At 30.4% G+C, this 19,999-nt stretch overlaps 2 protein-coding genes across 26 annotated transcripts in view; both read right to left on the reverse strand.

The window, feature by feature from the left end:
- Positions 1–236: 236 nt before the first annotated feature.
- LOC126925728 (xanthine dehydrogenase/oxidase-like) lies at positions 237–14,115 on the reverse strand. 2 transcript variants are annotated; one of them, XM_050741599.1, is made up of 25 exons: positions 13,948–14,115; positions 7,788–7,837; positions 7,521–7,701; positions 7,286–7,417; positions 6,975–7,140; positions 6,164–6,380; positions 5,790–6,010; positions 5,624–5,726; positions 5,398–5,525; positions 5,191–5,313; positions 4,963–5,130; positions 4,601–4,882; positions 4,373–4,477; positions 3,882–4,095; positions 3,565–3,748; positions 3,024–3,320; positions 2,882–2,964; positions 2,607–2,800; positions 2,364–2,522; positions 2,069–2,197; positions 1,461–1,591; positions 1,131–1,383; positions 721–817; positions 532–642; positions 237–417 (listed from the first exon to the last, which is right to left on the reverse strand). In XM_050741599.1, exons 1-25 carry the CDS (start codon positions 13,971–13,973, stop codon positions 350–352), a joined length of 3,822 nt encoding a protein of 1,273 aa, XP_050597556.1. In that variant the 5' UTR covers positions 13,974–14,115; the 3' UTR covers positions 237–349. The 2 variants fall into 2 exon arrangements, with proteins under 2 accessions (XP_050597556.1, XP_050597557.1); XM_050741600.1 differs by lacking the exon at positions 13,948–14,115 and adding an exon at positions 9,673–9,800.
- Positions 14,116–14,728: 613 nt separating this feature from the next.
- Positions 14,729–19,999, reverse strand: part of LOC126925737 (phosphatidylinositol-binding clathrin assembly protein LAP) — a 32,492-nt gene continuing 27,221 nt past the window's right edge. For all 24 annotated transcript variants that reach the window (XM_050741631.1, XM_050741629.1, XM_050741633.1 and 21 more), the window contains one exon: positions 14,729–19,222. Coding sequence is in view for 2 of the 24 variants with exons in the window: in XM_050741639.1 (XP_050597596.1) it covers positions 19,214–19,222 (9 nt within the window). In the remaining 22 variants the exon portion in view is untranslated. The remainder of the gene's footprint in view (positions 19,223–19,999) is intronic.

Consider the following 19,999-nt stretch of genomic DNA (forward strand, 5'->3'; position numbering starts at 1 on the left):
CGTCCTATTTATTTTTCTACAAGTCCTCCATGAATAACATATTTACATACATAACTGTGCGATAGGATAGTGGTTTATGGGTAATTTCTTGCAAATTTTTGCACATTTTAACGTGGAAATTTAAATATGTACAGATTTCTAAAATTGATATATCAATTTTAGAAACATATATTTATTGTCTAATATTATTATTATATTATTGTTACATATCAAGTGCTGTAAGATAAAAATAATAATTTATATTTTTACATTTCTTTATTCTAAATAACTATATGTAATGATATATGATTATTAAAAGTGGATTAGGGATAACAAAAGTATGTCTTTTATTCAAAAATAAATTTTTATCTCAAAATATCATTTGCTCTTTACTGGTTAAGCTATTCAATAGAATTTTCTCGGTAGTAACGGGACCATCTGTGAAAAAAAGAATACGATTAGATTATATTATATAAAACTACGTGAAGCTATATTAACATACACGCACACACAAAATAACAAAAGATATACTTTTGAATAATTTTTCATTACCTAATCTGTTCCAAGGATCTTTGTTCCCAGCATCTTCTCTTGCTGACTTAAGCGCATTTTGAATTGCAATAAGTACGCTATAACTTGTACATAATGGTGGTTCACCAGTAGCTATAAAATTTAATAAATACCAAGTTTAACATTTCGTTCATAGAGTTATTAACCATTTGCTTCAGTTTGTTGTTTTACCTTTTGAACGAAGAACGCTTAACGAATTAGGATTATTTCTACGGAAATAAACTCGTAAATCGATAGGAATGTCTTTCGCGCCGGGTGGCTTATAATTCTGCAAACGAAATTTAGTTTTTATTTTTCAAGAATTCTTCTTACGTGTAATATAGCAGACTGGTAAAGCCAATTTGGTGTAAATTAAAATTTTGAAAATTTATATCCAATTATGTACCTCAACTTTTAAAAGTATCATATCTTTCATTCCATAATTAATTAAGTTAGAATTTTATTCTCTGCCTTTTATATTATTATACTTTTTATAGTAATAAACAGTATACGCTATTTTATAAAACCTAATAATGGACTGATTTATACAACTATAATTTTCAGCCCTCCATATATTAGGTTAAACAAATTTAACAACATACCCAGGTTCTATAATTCGTCAGCTGACCAGTTTTGGGATCATAAACTAGATCCTCGGAGGTCCAATAACCGAGACCCATCATAAAGCCGCCTTCCACTTGTCCTAAGTCTAATTCTGGATTCATACTTCTCCCAACATCTTCAATTATATCCACTCTGTGTAATACGTGCTGTCCAGTCAATAAATCCAGTTCAATTTCCGCAATACTTGCCGCGTATATCGGATAAGATTTTATATCGTCTTTTGGAGTAAACCTATAAAATATGTTTCGTAAATATTCGGAAGACTAGATTAATATTTCTATAGCTATTTAACTATTGGAAGCACACACATATATCGAGCGCACAAGTCGATATCTTTCGTATATGCTGTCATTACTAATTTTTGCCATGAGGGGTCTTTCAGCTCGTTTTTTATAGGTTCAAGTCTTTTTATCAGTTCTTTGCAAGCCATCATGGTTGCCTAAAATTGTTAAAATACACATATACATAGATATTCCGAAATACAAGATGTCAGGAAAATAATGGGACCTCTAAAAATATTTGTATGTAGCTCAAGTATAAATGGATTTTGGTCTTTCGAAACTAGAATCCTCGAGAAATTAGGTTTTAGTAATATTACCGATTATTGAGAAATAAAATCAGTCTTATTACTAAATTGCGAATATTTATGCATTTTCATATTTTTATGAATATAACTAAAGAAATTTGTTTCATTTAAAGAGTATTATAATAAACACTCTCTGAATATTTTATACATACATTTTTGTAGAAATATTTTGCACATTGTTTACACTATCTTTGCTACATTTTGTAGATTTTTGCATTCTCGAATTTCCCAAAAATGCATGAGCATATGCAATCTACTCATTACTCCTCTGATACACTATATATGTAATCTTTTTTGTATAATGTATTAATAAATGAAAATAAGTCTTACATATGAGCAAGTCTCGCTAGTAATGCTACCGCCAGTAACAAGGTTGTTTGGAGATGTTAGATTGTTGCTTGGTTTTACAGTAACTAATGATAAATCGATACCCAAAGTATGTGCTGCTACTTGAGCTACCTGTAGTGAAAAAAAGTATGTAAGTAATAAAACTGTTATTGTAATAAATGTATTACTAATAATAGTTAATTTATATTAATTAAGTAATTTGTGTATTACTACCAATAATTTATTATAATATATGTACACTATTAAGATATTTTATTATATGTATATTTTTTGGCACCTTGGTATGAACTCCCTGACCACATTCAATTCCTCCATGAGTAACTGAAACTGTTCCATCCCTAGCATAAATTGATACAAGTGCATGGAATTGTCCCCATATTTGTAAAGGATACATTAAGGGTATCAAAGATATTCCTTTTTTCTTCCATCGATTTTCCTACAAAAGTTATAAAATTATTTAATTAATTAATATTTCATATTATGTATATTAAAATCATGGTGGATAATCGAACTCCCTTACATTGTTGAAAGAATCTACAGCTCTCTTTCTCGTCTCGTAATCCGCGTTTTGACATAGGTCATTTATCATAGACTGCAATGCACCTTTATGGTCCTCATGCATATTTGCATACCTAACCATCAATGGGTCTTTCCCAATAGTCTTTGCTATGTGCTCCATTATGTTTTCTATCATAGCTACAGCTTCTGTCGAACCTGTCAATTAGAAAATTTAATTTTAGGGAGGCTAGTATTTTTGCTATGTTAAAAGTTATTATTCATAATAATTTGAAATACCCGGGGCTCGACAGAAAGTGTTGGAAGGCAGGTCAGTCTTAACCTCAAAGCCTTTGTGGGTCCAGGTTGAGTAGTCATAACAACTAAATAAGAATCAACTATTTTAGACTGTTTATTACAATATATGTTCAAGTATATTCACCTATTGATATGATGTGCAACTAAAGGTGCATGGAATTCATTGAAATTGCAACCAGCATTGCTCCAGTAATTTGCATTTAAATATTGAATGCGACCATCATCATCTACACCAACTTCATACTCCTGACAAGTATCATAACGCTTTCCCATAGCTTGCATATTAGATTCTATTGACATAACAAATCTAGCTGGTCGATTTAATTTGTAGCATACTAAGGCACAAGCACAAGCAACATGACTGGCACGGCTTATCTTTGCACCATAGCCACCTCCTAATCTTCTCACCTTTATATTAATACTGTAATTAATAATTAAGGAAACGTAGTATTAAATATTAATATTAATATATTATATATATATATGATATCTAAAACATTATTAGTCAATTAACTAAATATTATTAAATAAATATTAAATATTACATTAAAATATAAAACATTATATATTATTTAATTTTTAATATTTATTTAATAAGATTTATTTAATTAACTAATAATGTTTTAAATATTATCTGTTTGTAATCAATATTTTGTATATCTTACCTGTTGTTTTTTATATTGAGAAGCTCGGCTACGGCTACTTGTATCAGATCCATCCACTGAGACGCTGGATAAATGTCCATACCATCTTCTACTGGCACACAGACACAAGTTTGAGTCTCCATAGTATAATGATACTGCCCTCCACATCTAAATTCTCCTTTTACCACGTGCTTCACATCATTTCCTATGATATTTAATCAAAAATAGCGATAATGTGTAAAAATGTCTATAAGTAAATGATCATAAAATGCATTAATTTATAAGAAAGGAGATATTAATCAAATATTTTATTTAACACAAATATTTTGTGTACACACCTTTGTTCGTCGCTTCAACGTTAGTTGATTGAAGTAGTCTGGATTGGTTTTTAGATGCAAGCACATCTTCAATCGTTAACAATAGTTTTTCAGGCGTGAAGTCAACGTAGGAAATGTGTACCTTCTGTGCTGCTTCATTCGCAATCGCGTAACTTATCGCAGCGATCACTCCAACTGGTTGCCCAGCATAATCGATATTTTTATCCGCAAACAGCTTAAGATACAGCGACAAATAAGAACAAGTTAGAAATTTTAGACATTTATAGCTTGCGGATTTTTATGCATTTATGGCAAATTTAAAAGAGAAGAGATACATAGAATATACATAATATATATATAAAACTTTCAAGGTACAATATGTGTTATAATACTTAGTAGATAAAACAAATTTTTATATAAATCCTAGCTTTTTTAGTTCTATTTACAAAGATATGAGTTTGCATAAATATTTAGAGTGTATTCATAACATACTTGTTTATGAATCAACTTACTATTTCATCGTAATTCAACATCATTTCTTGAGCACTTGCTGGTATGAATGCATTTTTCCCAGGAATATCTTTGGCAGTATAAAAAGCAATTACTCCTTTCATTTTCTGGAAGAACATATTTGGATTTATGTTATAAAAATAAGTAATAAATAAAATAAGCAATAAGATTTGAAATTGACGATTTTTTAAAATATATTAGATCAATTAGATTAATCGTGAAAATAATACCAATGCTTCAGAAGCATCTATTTTATCCAGTTTCCCAGCCCCTACTGTGGTAAGAACAAAAGCACAGAAAACTTCATCTGACAATGGTGGAATATCATTTGAGTATTGAGCTTCTCCAGATGCTTGATGTATGGATTCCAATTTTGGCAAAGGCTGATTCAAAGGCCATAAATTCTTATTAGTATCAAAGTCCTGTTTGCCTGAAGATAATCCACGCTCCAAAAGAGTTCCACCACTGCGCGCTTTTGGATCCACATTCTCAGGCTTAATACTTAAAATATACTACAAAAAATGTTGCATCTCTGATCAGACATAAAGATTCAATTATTCAAAATCTTAATAGTTTTCATCCAGAAATATACCTTAAAGAAAAGACCTTCCGCAAGTGTTTTTCTAAATTTTGGAGAATAATCAGGTAGGATATGATCAGGATGAAGTTCATTGTCTAATTTATCTAAAGCATCTTTAATTACTTTTTTGTCTAAAATGGATTTCCCAATCAAGAAGTTTTCAGTGTCTAATGCATGCAGCTGGAAAAATCAATTTTGATTTAAACCTACATTGCTAAGTAAACCTGTAGTTTTACTTACAAAATCCTTGTTTATTCCACCAATTATGATGTTTGGTTTCTCGAGCACTTTTCCAGCTCCGTCTAATTTAAACAAGAACCCCGCATTCACGTGAGCATGGGCATTCTGTGCTCGTGGCATTATCTACAGTCCAATAAAATCTTCCAATGAAATCTATGATTCCAGGTAATTTAATTATTCTAAATATATCAATACACAAAGGCATACCTTGTAAGATCTATACTCGTATTCCTTGCCAAGAGCTGGCAACATTATACTGTATATAATTTTGTGCTTCATGTCCAAGTTTAGGAAGTTCAATAAATTCATGCTAGTTTTTTTGCTACCAGCTTCCACTTTTCATAGGAAACAGTATTTAAATAATAAATTTTATATCAATACAGAGAATATGCATAAATGTTTCAAATGATTTTGTTTGAACTTTTTCAGTTACCTATATGCACTTGTGCTCCTGCAGTTTCCAATATCAAAAATAAATCTGATGGAAATTCACGATGCGTGTGCTTGATCATTAAATTTCCTGCTACAGATCCAACCTGTAACATAAAATGTCATCAGTGGTTTGGGATCATCGTACACTGTTAATTATATTTACTTACATTTCTTACTGGGACGCTAGCAATTAAATCGATATGTTTGGCTAAGTGTTGCAAGTATTCGAAATTTGGTTCCTTTGAATATTTCTCAAAAGTCTCCATCGCTACAGTAAGTGAAATATTCCCTCCAATAATCAAAGCGTCGTCAGTTTTTGTTATATTACGTAGATCAGGTATGTCGTTAATATCAATACTTATATCCGGTGTCTTCATTCGATATACACCTGTAAAGAAAAAAGAATTTTAATATAGATAGAGCACAAATAAATATAATATGGAAACCACACAGGAAAAATATGATAATTTCTTATTTGACTTTCATCACTTAATAGCTTCATGTGTAGTTTTCATGTAAAATAATGGTTATTGATCATTACCATGTGCTGTGTTACCACCATGCAAAACATAACTCGCATTTGGATTATTCTGAAATACTGTGAATAAATCATCGACTGCAAGAACCTTATGGAATTGACTACCATCCAATTTCATGGAAATGTTAGCTTCTGTATTCTGGCTAATTGTGTAGCAACCATTGCAACCATTTTCACACGGCATACCAGTTTTCTTGCAGGCTTTTATTTTGAACAATTCCTAGATAACAACAATTTTTTGTCAAGGAAGATTGGAGGAGATTAAATCAAAAGAAGTATAAACTGGTGGTGAATAGCAATGAAACAATTTTTTGGTTTGTTTGCAAAAATATACAGAAAATATAAATATGATATTTGATATCTGTTTAGATTCCATTTCTTCAATTAAGTCTATAACACATTAATAATACCTATAATAGACTGTATATAATATGTAAATTAATATATAAACTATATAAATTATATAAGCATATAAATTATATAATTTATACAACCTATCTATTACTGATAAGCCATGAATGAGCAGTGGGTTGCCCATCAATAGGCGCCTAAAACTCTTTAGAACCTTGTTACTGTTTGTTTGTTTACAAAACAAAACGAAGTTGGATATCTATCTATCAGATAAAAAATGATGCATTCATTATCCTCTGCTGAAATTTCATATTAAATTGATATGAACAATTCTGTACATTGAGGAGTGCACATTTTATCAGCAAGATAACAGATATCTGTTATATCTAATACTCGAGAATAAATACGGAATTATGTTTCAAGATCTACTCACATCTTAATGTTAATATTATCACTGACTTACTTCAATGTCATAAATGTCTTTAACAAGTTCTTTTGGAGCATCGCTCGCAAATGCCTTGAATGCATCCAGAATTGGTCGATAACCAGTACAACGACATATATTGCTTCCAAAAGAATTTTCTATCTGTTTCATTGTTAATTTTTTTCCATTTTTGTTTTGCAGTAGACTGAAAACATTAAGTTAATTAAACCTATTTGTCCAATTTATATTAACATATTATTTGATATTAATGATCTACAATATTAAAATAGCATTTCAATTCTTATTGTATGTATATACATAATGAATATAAATGTAGAAGGTAGAAATACCTATACATGTTCATTATCATTCCAGGTGAACAATAACCACACTGGGAGCCATTTTTGCCTGCTAATGCTGCTTGCAGGGTATGATAGCCTTCTTGCTTGTTACCCAAACCTTCAATCGTCTTAATAGCCCAGCTGCATTAAAAAAGAATGTTAAAATGAGATCTAAAAAAGTGAGCAATATAAAAAATATGATCTGAATAATAATTTTAAGAAATATAATTAATTTGAAACTTACCCATTGCAGATCAAAACTGGTACCAGGCAAGAGTTCACAGACATTGTCTCACCTTTGACTTCCACTGACACAATGCAAGCACCACAGCCTCCTTCATGACACATAGCCTTAGTTCCTCGTAGTTTTGCATAATCTCTGATGAAGACGTTCAAGGATGTTCCAGGTGGGATCTTTTCTGTCACTGAAAATAGTTATACCATCAACATAGTTATTGGTCCTATTCTGCTTTTGAACGATTTTAATTGACTTTAATTATTGGATTCAGACCTGTGTAAGTTTGCCCATTGATGGTGAATTCTACAACCTTCCTGGAATCCCTGTAACAATAATTTTTGCATTAACTAATAAATCGAGATATATATATACACACATATATATAATTATTTATAATTTATAAATAAAATTTATAATAATTATATATATATGTAATTACAAATATTTTATAATATTATAATAATATTATATAAATGATATTATATAAATATATAAATATTTTATTTCTGATATAATATAATAGAACAATAGAATAATAAAATTTAATATTAATTTCAACAAAAGGACGATAGGCATCATACTTGATATTAACACGATCTTTATTTTATGTTACATTATGCTTATTATACTTTCATAGCATCATATTCAGTTTAATTTTATTCTACTGATTTCTTTTAAACTTGAAACGAACACTGCTGTCTCATTAATGAGACAAACTCGTTCTGAATCATATAAAGCATTAGGGGGCTCACTTTATATACTGCAATAAAACAGTTCACTCTATTATTGTAATGGAGCTGATCATTTGATGCAAATAAAATTGCAAGTTCTATCTTTGCACACTATTGGAGGAATAAGTATGTGTAATAAATAAATTGTTACAGGTGTATACTAATAAATAAAAAAGCAGGTATAGTATTTTAAACAATTTTAGTAATTGAATACAATAAAATGTAATCTAATCTTTCGGCGAGGTAAGAAATATTATTCGAAATTTGTAATGAAATCATAATGAGCACAGAAATTACAATATTAGCAAGGTAAACTGTTACAAACAGTAACAGATTATTGTTAGAATTATTTTAGTAATTTACAGAGTTGTGTTTGAATAAATACTATTTTTAAAATACTATTTTTAAAAAGGACTTAAAATCGGCTTCTGTATTCAGTAAAATAACATTGAACCCCTATATCAGAAATTCTAAATAATCAGTAATTATAATAACTAGAATAACTATAGTAATTAATCACCTTCCCTATATCTACTTGAATAACAGAATATATTATAATACATACTACATTAGTTAACGTAATGTCTATAAAATTCATTCGAAATACATAAACAAGAAATGAGATAACCCAGGAACTGTATGTATATAAAAGTATTTCAAAAAAATTTATTTAGTGAAAAAGACGAACAATTTTTGGTAGATAAAGAGATTTTACCTGGATAAATCTTTCTTAATAAAATAACTAAATTTATTTCCAAATAAAAATTATTTGCATCAAAATCTAATAAAATATTAAATATTTCAATTATAGTAAATACTCTAATACTCTACTTAGAATAGATACACTAATTATTATTTATTACTTGTATGTAATTGTATGTACTAAAATCTATTATTATTTGCATTAAATATTAATTAGTGTTTAATACAAATTTTGTATCAAAAATTTAATACAAAATCTTTAATATAAAATTTGTACTATATATTAATCAGAAATACTGCTATTACTAATAAGAAATGCTTTGATCATCAATCAGAAGTATTAATAGCATCTAATACATACTTGTATTAATATAAAAATTATTTGTACTAAAATCTAATATAATATTAAATATTTCAATTAGAGTAAATACTCTAATATTCTACTCAGAGTAGATACACTAATTATAATTTCTTACATGTATGTAACTATATTAACATAGATTTTAGCACAAATAATTTGTATATTAATACAAGTATTAAATACTCTTGTATGGAATATCTTACTAAATGATTTTGTACTAAAATCTACTAAAATTATAGGATCATGCAGGAGATTACAATGTATCTACAATGATTTCCATCATGATGTTGAATATGTTGAATTTCAGATTACACATATGTAAAAATAATCTTGTGAGTAAGACAGTGAAACTAGAATTTCTTACCACTTATTAAGTTCGATGACAAGTCAAATTGTATGTACAATAGATGCATCTAAGTGTGGGCAACGAGCAAATACCACACGTCATCAAAACACGATTTCTGATGATCTTATGTAATAGTCGGTAATAGCGAGGGAACCCTGATTGATAACAATGGCACGCTATAGAAGAATATACTTTATAGTGAACGTCGTGTAGTACATAACACATAACATTGCTCTTCAAATATGTGCAACAGTACCTGCTATCACAAGTGGCGATAAAGCGATAATGCGATTCAAAATGAAGAAAAAACTAATAGTCATTACGTAATCATAATCGCTCAGACATGTTAGTTAGACTGGAAATTGAAGAAGAGATACAATGATCTACGCAATGCATACATTATGCAAAAATATGTTAAATTACACTTATTATAATATTTAGTAGGTGAAATAATATACTAATATCATATATACTATTATTATATACTAGTACATAGTTATACACTATTACTACTATATTACTATACTAATATATCATAGTATGGTGCTATATACTAGTATGCTACTACACCATAGTATATACTAATATACACACTAGTAATAGTATAGTAGTAATAGTATATATTACTATATTATTCTTCTATTTTACCATAAAATCTAACGTTCTTATTTTTTAACAAATTTTGCTAGTAATTTCTAAAAACATTCTCCTATCTTTCCACAAAATCTAACATTCTCATATACAGAGTATCTAAGAACTGATAGCACAATCGAGGAACGGAGAAATCTACATGAAAAAATATATCTAAAATATTCAATACAGTTTTTACATTTGAATTCGTTGTTGAAGAAACCGACTTCAAAAACCGTATTGTTGTATGTAAATTTAGGTGATATAGATATAAGTTAACAATCAACAGGAGATTATTCTACCTGCAAAAATATTTTTCCATTTAGTGCTTCGCTTTCAAGAAAATTAGCCCGATATACGCGTATTCCACTAAATTTCAAATTTTATTTCTTCAAAAACGAAAAATTCTATGTAAAAGTTTTTCTCCACATTTTTTACCCACTTTAACTCTAGTTACTTGCTATTGGTTATTCGTTTCTGTCTCGTTCAAGATTAATCAAGATTAACTCCACTTGACGAAATTTCAGACTCGATCTTCTCGAAAATGAGGCGTCATATGTAATAAAACAAGTTTATTCTTTATCTTCCATTTGTTTTCCTCGCGTGGAACCGCCTTCTCGATGATTGTACCATCAATACTGGAATATCTTGTATATACCGGTCATTAGCAAAGCAACACTTATGTCACATTGCACACTTTGTATACCAGTAATACTTCAAGGAAAAAGTTATTAAATCATTAAATGATTTACACTTTTTAAAAGTGAAATTTCATTGTGATAATAAGTTACCGATTGCCAATCGTTATGCAATCGAGTAATACTCTGGTTTCCAATTTTAAACAACTTGTAGTGAATCATACGTTGATTATCCACCTTGTTAAAAATGTCGGAGATTTGCATAAATGTATGTACTTGCAATGACATAATGGGCTTCTTGTTTTTTACAAGAAATTAACTCGGATAATTGAAGGTCGTATTTTCGGCTTCTTCGCATTTCCCTATGGACATTGTCATTTTTTATCTGCAAGTCGAACATTAATTTTGTATTCCTGTAAAAAGTAATTTGTTCACGTGATCAATATATCATTTCTGCGATCATAATTGCGCATTATTATATATAAGTTATTTATATTTTTATGGAATAATAATAAGAAATGAAAATTTTAGAGAAGAGGCATTTTAATGTATACATTATTGAAAATACTAAATACAGGCTAAATACTTGCACTAAATACTAAATACTTATTACATTAAATGATAAAATTAGAAGCTTAATGCGGACCTTGTATTCAATAAAAGGAAATTTGAAGTGGCTGGAGGTTGTGCCACTATCGATACCAAACAGTGATGTATAATGAAATAGAACGTATCAAACGTGCACATTGCACATACGTAATAAGATTATTATGGGCATAGGCCTCAATAATATAATAAAATGTTGTAAAAATTCTTTTTACTTGTGAAATGTTATATTTAATTTTATATTTGAATTACCAATATTTATTTTACCAATGAAAAATCTGTTTCTATTTAGTAATTGATATTTAGATATAATATCATATCTAATATTAAGAAGAATATAATATTACAATATCTAAATATTAATTATTAAAGGCAGATTTTTATAATATTATATTATAACATTATAATATAATCATATTATAATTATAATTAATATATAATTAATATAATATAATTATATATAATATAATATATAATTAATATATAATATAATCATAATATAATTATACATTATATAATTATTATTAACATAATTATATAATTTTAAATTATAGAGAGGAATTAGAAAAGGTTGCAAATTGTTTCACATGGTCTCGAACTTTTCTTACGCGATACATAACATTCTTCCTCGCGAAATTTATGCCCTACATTTATATTTCAATTATATTCAATTTTTAATCCAATTTAGTCTAATCTAATCCAATTTAATCCCATCTAATCTAATCTAATCTGGTCTCTACACTTGACAATCAGTGTCATTCCTTGACAGCGTAGAAAAGAGAAAAATTCAAAAACATTGCAAAAATTAATAATCAACATCTACACTACACTAGAGAAGGAAATTCGTTATCTTAAAGAATCGTGAAACTAGATGAAATCTTTCTCCTATCGCTCGATTGGCAATAAGTGCAAAGTTGGGTTTGTTTCATGAACTTTGCAAATTTTAAAGTAAACATGCAAAATTGCAGAAACTTATCTTTGATTCAAATTTTATGTAAATCGTGTAAATACATATGCAGCTAAAAAAACAGGGAATGTGTTGAAACTTGTTTCATGACAAATGGTAGTTATTTTTCCAGCGAACAGTCAATATTTGCGGAGTTCAATTTATACGGCATAGAATGGAAACTCGCTTATTCGACCATGACAAATTAAAGTGAACTATTTCTGTTATTCTATATAGTCCCTATATAATCCCATTAGTCACCAAACTACTTGACACGACGGACCAGATCAGCAGACTAAAAAAAAATACTCTACAAATTAAATCCTTAGATCCTACTAGAATCAACAATATAAACTATTATAAACCATGTCATTGTATCAGGCCAAATGAAGTTACTGAAAATTCTCAACGAGAATTGATTGTAAATATTCTAACAAATAAAAAAAGAAAACTTCGTTCAAGAAGCTGTTTTCTGCAAATCTCAGCAGGATCGATCGCTTCTTACCAAACAACGATTGGCTTTCACTTTTCGTGAAAGTTACTGGGATTTATCGTAGGGCCAGAAGGAGTCGTTCACTTATTCTTGGCATCGTGCGCTTAACGAAATCGGATCTCAAACAATGTTTGCAACTTTCTCCTCTGCAGATAGAATTATGCGAACAATCGCACGTTATTCAGCTCGAACAAGCAGAAACAGAGAACATCTATGATCTAATCCTTATAAACGTTTGTGCGGGCAACTATACTGTCAAAATTGATACGACTTCGATAAGTTCTTCAGTGAAAATGTAAAACTGTTTGGAAGCTTGCGAAACAGTTATTTGGCTGTAAGAAAGATAAGCAACTTGTAGAAAATAATTATTTGATCACCACGAATAAACAACTTGTAGAAAACAATTATTTAGTTGTAACAACAGCTTACAAAGTTGTTCAAATGATTTAATTTTAACAATTTTATTGGAACACAAAATTTGAAGAAGAAGTAAAAAGAAAAGGAAAAGGGATGTAGTTTAGAAAAGTAATAGTCGGTAATTACTATTCTTGAAATTTTCCATTCTTAGCTCTCGACATTTTTCACGTTTTTCAAACAAAGGAACCAGAGGTTTTCAACTCTGACATTTCTTTAATTCATAGCTAAATACTGATATATAATTCTTGGCTTTCACATACATTCTTGGATTGCATTCGAATTTCACCAATATGATATTTGAAAATGTTTTATATAAAACATATAATATATATAATAGCTTTTTACAGTGCATCATGTACATTATGTAATATATTACATGTTGACAAAACGTTCTACTTAAGACATTTTTTATATTATTATCTTTTATTATGTGCAGCAAATATCTTGTAATATCTATATAGATATGTAGTTATATAATAAAAGGATCATAGATATTTCTATGTAAAATTTTAGATATAATTGTTGATATAGTGATCGTTACATAAAATTGTAAAATCACTTACCCAATGTTCCTCTGAATACCATTCATGTTCGCAAATATTCGAACCGCAAATCCAACGAAGCAAATTTTCTAATTGTTTTTGGCAAGACAACTTCTACGACACAATCGTCGCGTGGGTATCGTTTAGATTGACTGAACTTGCAAACGATCGTTGTAATGCGTTTCTGCACCACTCTCTCCCACCATCTACAATAAAGATAGTTACAAAAGAGGAAGATTACGTCCGTGATCGTCTCGATTACAAACCTAGTTTTCATCATTTTCTGCTTGATACATGGTATTTTTCTGTATGAATCATCATAATGAAATAGCATTTCCTTTCTTCTTTTTTTAAATTAATCTCCTTAACAGTATCTCAAAGTACTTTTGTGCCATAAGCTGTTTCTTTTTTGTTGATTAACTAAAAATAATTTGATATTTTTCTACCAATTAAATAGCAGGCTAAATCGAAGAAGATTAGAGTAATTATTGAAGAGAATTACAGAGTAGAGTAATCTTTGGATAACAGAGAGTACAGAAATTTCTAGAATAACTGTAAAAAGAATTTTTTAAGTAATCTAGTCATTCAACAAATGGACGAAGCGAATAATAATCTTTCTTTCTTCCTCACAATGAAGAAAAGTGGTCTCACATCCGCTAATTTCAACAAATATTCCATTAAACGCCTTTCATATATTATTGTCAGTAAATATTTAGCTATAGAAAAGAAAAGATAAAGCTTGCTAGGATAAAGTAAATGTTAGTTTATCTCTCTTTTCACGAAGAAGAATGGACACATCTAGTAATTTCAATAAATACTCTATTAAACGCCATTCATGTGTTACATAATAATCGTTTACAACATATTCGTAGCGCATAATGATATCAATGACAATTAATACAAATTAACCGTAAATAATAGCATCTCAACTAATATATTTTATAGTCGGTGTACTTCTTCCGTTTTGAATTTCACGCGCATGAATTATAACTACTTACGTTAAAGAGAGACGTCCTAACAGAAGATAGAACGGAAAAACGAGATGTATAATATGGCATACTAGGGTTTCCTTTTTCCCATTAGATGATATCAGAAAAAATAACGGGTTCTCTCCGTGTTTCTATAGACTCTCTAGTTTGCTACCGATATATCGATTCGGCCGAGCTCGTCCAATCTTTTAGTTCTCTCTCTCTCTCTCTCTCATTCTCTCTCATGTTACTTTCTCGTTAAACAAAATATTTCCGCTAAAGGCTAGCGACTTTACACAGGATTTCCCTCAAGAACGGTCTTTAACACGTTCAGTGCCCTCGACTAATCTTACATTCCCGTACATTTACTGGCAAATAAGTTAAACATTGTATTAACATCAACTTACAATCGGATAGAATGGACTCTCGCAGAAGAAATTAATGATATGTACAATTCATCTAACTAAGTATCTAATTGTATTTACAATAATCATGGATATAAATATTTACTTCTATTCAGGAATAGGCTGTACACTTGAAAATTAATGAGAAATAGAGTTAAATGACAATAAGTTCAACTTACTGTCTACTAGAGATTCCACGACTATTTAACCTAACGTTAGCTAGAAACTGAAGATAGAGTATACAGCTTCTGCTGACTACTACTACGTTGCTCAAAATAATTGAAATATTAAGTAATTATTGGTACAAAACAAAAGAGGGGACACTATAATTTCACTCAATACATAAGTTACATAGCATTCGAGTATCATTTTGAGCTACGTATCACTCAGACTCCACTCTACCAGTTGCAAATCACAATACTACTGGACCCTTGTCAGTCAATTAGTGATCATTAATGATGTGTTGTTCAACATTCATTCCACGACGTTGTAACGCAGTAAGAACAGGGAAGTTAGGAGATCATTCTTGGGTTTCATAACACTGAACGTGTTAATGGCTGATCGATGAAAAATATTGATATAGTGTTCGTTTCTCGTTTTGTTCCTCTCCGAAAATCGCCTTGCCTTTCGCTAGCTTATAGGGGAGAGTTACATGGATCGCTACTGCCCTATAATCCTCGATAAAATATGTGTTATATATGTATATGTAATATTGTCCTGTTACACTCGATCACCAGTAAGTTTACACGAACGTTTGTTTTTTGTGTACTGCAATGTAAAACATTGTTCTAAACGCATTACACGATCGTACAACCAAACCTCTTCAGAGCAAAAGAAAAGAAAGCTAAACCATGTAGTATAAAAAGATCGATTTACATTTATTCCATTGCTCTCAAGCCTAAAGAGAATTACAATTTCCTTTCTCCTCCGCTTTTCGTTGATGATATAGTACAATCTCGGTAATCTGGACAACTCTGGACGATTCCGAAATAACGAGGTTCTGCATTATCATGGTTTCCACATCTTTTGTGCGAAGTGAGATTTCGTTAACCCTAACTCCATTGGATGTTCCACTTGAACTATTTCGATTTAGATTTTCTTTCACGCTCGTTACGATTCAAAAGTTTCTTCGTAGAAATATTTTCCTTTCTCTCTTTCTTTTGCACATAGAGTTAAGAAAAATATAATCGAAGAAACTTTTCTACCTATCAGTGTACTTTGTTCAAGAACTTCTTCGGCCCAGTTCCTCCTTCGAAAATAAAACCTCATTAATTCAAACCTCGTTCCTACTAATTCGAAATAAGTTTTCTTCTATACAAGAAATTCGGATTAACGAGGTTCTACTGTACGAAAGAAAAGTTTCCAAGGTTACGCAGAATGTCAACACAGAGACCACCCATTTAAACTTAATGGTGACCAGTTTTCTTCTTGCATGATCTGTAGTCGTTAATTGAACATGTACTTTATGATCTAGTCTCCTATGGCCATTACTTCCGCCAACTGCGAGAACCATATTATACAAGAACACCTAAGTTAAATAAGTCGCAGACACAAACTTCGCATCAGGAGTGCACAAATTCCTTGAATAATCACGTTTAGAGAATTGGGAACCTCTTAACCTCGCTTCAACAAAGAGATTCATTACTTGAGAAATCATTCGTCGTATTAAACTTTAACAAGTATAATTTATACCTCTTGGATCTTGAATGTGGTTTATGCATGTAGTCCAATGTGAAAGAAACATCTGTGCACTCCTGACCTCCCAAAATCCAACGCTTTGAACTAAACTTTCTCACATTCTCATTGATTCGCTCTTCCTTTCTTACAGCCTTCTCTTCTGCAGTCATAATATTGGGATCTTGATCAAGAAACTCCTCTTGTGCTGAAAACAGCTATGTTTTACTCGATTTGCTAATATAGTTTTATAAATTCATTGATTAAAGAATATTTTTCAATTTTATCAAATGGTTTTACCGAACTTTTGTAAAAATTCATAGAATCTTACAAACCAGCGCTTGCTTTACATCGTTCGAAATTTCTCCAAATAAAGCGAAAATCGCTGCTAATTCACAAATCATAGCGTTCATTGAATGAGTATCAAATAGGTAGGTTCCAGTGACCGCGAAGCATTCAAGTCTCACTTCCAGTTTCTCTAGGTTCTCTTTCCGTTCCTATACACAAGTGTTCCTCTAATCAACGCCATTCGAATCAGCCAGAAAGAATGTTTATAGATGCAACACCACGGGAAATAAAGTAAAAGAAGTTGGTACAATTTACAGGGCATTTTTTCTCTCCGCTTAGGATCTCGTGCAGCCTCTTCGAGTGTCGCAAACTCCAGACAGGAATAAAGATATTTATATTACTATATAATGTATTATGATAATATATAGCAAACATTGTTCATGGAGGTAGCTGCACGCGCCAAGGGGATGAAATGAATCCCGAATTAGACCTTAGAACAGGAATTATTGACTATATATTAATAGTACCATACTGAATCGTAGATCCGCGTGTTACATTCATTATAATTTATCGCATGAGTATCATAATCTTAACTTGTATATATAGTTCGTTTTAATTACCTAATTAAGACAGTTCGGAACGGTATACGGATAAAGAACATTAGTGAGACCACCTAACATTCCATTTTATATCTCTTTCACTCGCACAATCTCACTCTCGCACGCTATATATATATATATGTATATCGTTTAGTATTTAATACTTTAATAAAGGATACGTCGTAACTGCTTCAGCGCCCTGAGTCGAAATCAAAATATATACCGGTAAAGATAGTACGAAAAAATGAAACAGAGCGACACGGGTGCGCCATTATTAGGATTACGCCATATACATACACATACATTTATATATATATGTATAATTTTTCTTTCTCAGATAATATTTATATTTTTAACGTTATATCTTCTCGCACGAATTGTGAAATATAGTCGGGTACGTATGCACCTGCACAATTGCGCGCGCGTGTGCACATGTATACGCAAAATACGTACGTACTTTACATTTTTACTATGGATACATCATGCATCAGCCAACTATGTATAATTTTCCACGATGTGTATGTACGTTTAGAATCGACATGACTTGAAACCAACTCCAACATAGTTGCTCTTTCTATATTATACGAAAAGATGATTCTCAGTTAAACTCGATAAACGTTCCAGTATATATAAAGCTTATATGGAACTACTTTGGACCTCCTACCTCCTGTACCGAAACATTTTCATTAATAACTCCGTCTCTTCGTTCAACCTTCCATTCATTCTTGCTCTCAAATATTCATGTACACGCTCTCTCAGGCTCTCCCTCATTTTCTTCCAGCTCTCCCTTCGATCACTGGAAAACACTACAATATCGATGCAATACTATCACAGTCAACTCATACGGAATAGTTGCATCCACGTACCTCATGGAATTCTAAACGTAATACGGCTCGTACAATCTTTTTTTTTTTTTTCATTTTTCATGTTTCATTTTTCATAACTCTGTCTCTAAGCTCTCTATTTTTTTTTTTTTTTTTCGTTTTTTTATCTTTTGTTTCTTTTAGTCGTTCCGCAAGACTATATATATACGTATGTATACACTGAGACTACGCGTATCTCTGTAAGGCAACCGCCGTAAACTGAGTAAATCCGTATATACGATTATACTCAATCAGCAGTAGAAATATATATATATATATATAATATGTATATTAATGAGAACCCGTCGGCGCCGTCGCGTTTCCCGAAGAACGATCCAACGATAAACTTCGATATTGTTCTTCTTCTCCTTTTTTCTTCATGAGGACGGGCGGTTCTCGGATGACATAGAATAACAAGAGCAAGCAGGGCACATTTCCTAGGCATATTACACGGTATTTACAAAGTTGGTGCTTCGTTTGCTCGATTCCAATCAGAATTCCTGCAAGAAAAAATCAATTTTGGTCATATGAAGATTACTTTCAAACTCATTACTAATATTAAACATGGTAATTCTTGGATAGGTGATCATGTTTTCTTAAGTTAGTCTTTTATAAATATTATAAAGTTTGATAAAGAATGATATTATATAATACAATATCTTTTTGTATCTATTAAAAGCTACTTCATACCTTCTTAACTGATTACCATTTCACTTATCCAAAAGCTACTAAATGCTGTATCTGTTTAGTAATCAAATTGCAATCCTTTGATGTGCTGTCTTTATTTTTACATTTTATGAGTAAAGTTATTGAATCGTTGATTGAGTGCAGATTGACAATGTTAACTAGAAACCAGTGCCATTAGTAAATGAGCCTGATAGGAATTATGTATGTACTTCAGATGGAACTGTGCATCGTTATACGAGTATTTTGTGTAAAATGAAATCTGTTCAACAGCTGTTAATCATTTACAAACAAAGCTGCCTTTGGACAGATTCGCATAATCATGCTATATTATATATTAATCACAAACATATACAGATACAATTCATTACAATATGCTCTGATATGCATAGCTTTCTTCCTTCTTAAGAAAAACTCTCTAGAATAAAATCACCAAGTCTATGCATTTGGCTTATTTTTCTATTTTATTTACAAACTAACTGATTAAAATCCAAGAATTCAATTAGATGAATTAGTGGATAAAATTTGTTACGTATCACTGTAAAAAATCAGGAGACCTTTTAATTTCCAGAATGTCTATTTAATTCCAATCA

The sequence above is a fragment of the Bombus affinis genome, chromosome 16 (assembly GCF_024516045.1).
Source record: "Bombus affinis isolate iyBomAffi1 chromosome 16, iyBomAffi1.2, whole genome shotgun sequence".
In the NCBI taxonomy this organism is placed as follows: domain Eukaryota; kingdom Metazoa; phylum Arthropoda; class Insecta; order Hymenoptera; family Apidae; genus Bombus; species Bombus affinis.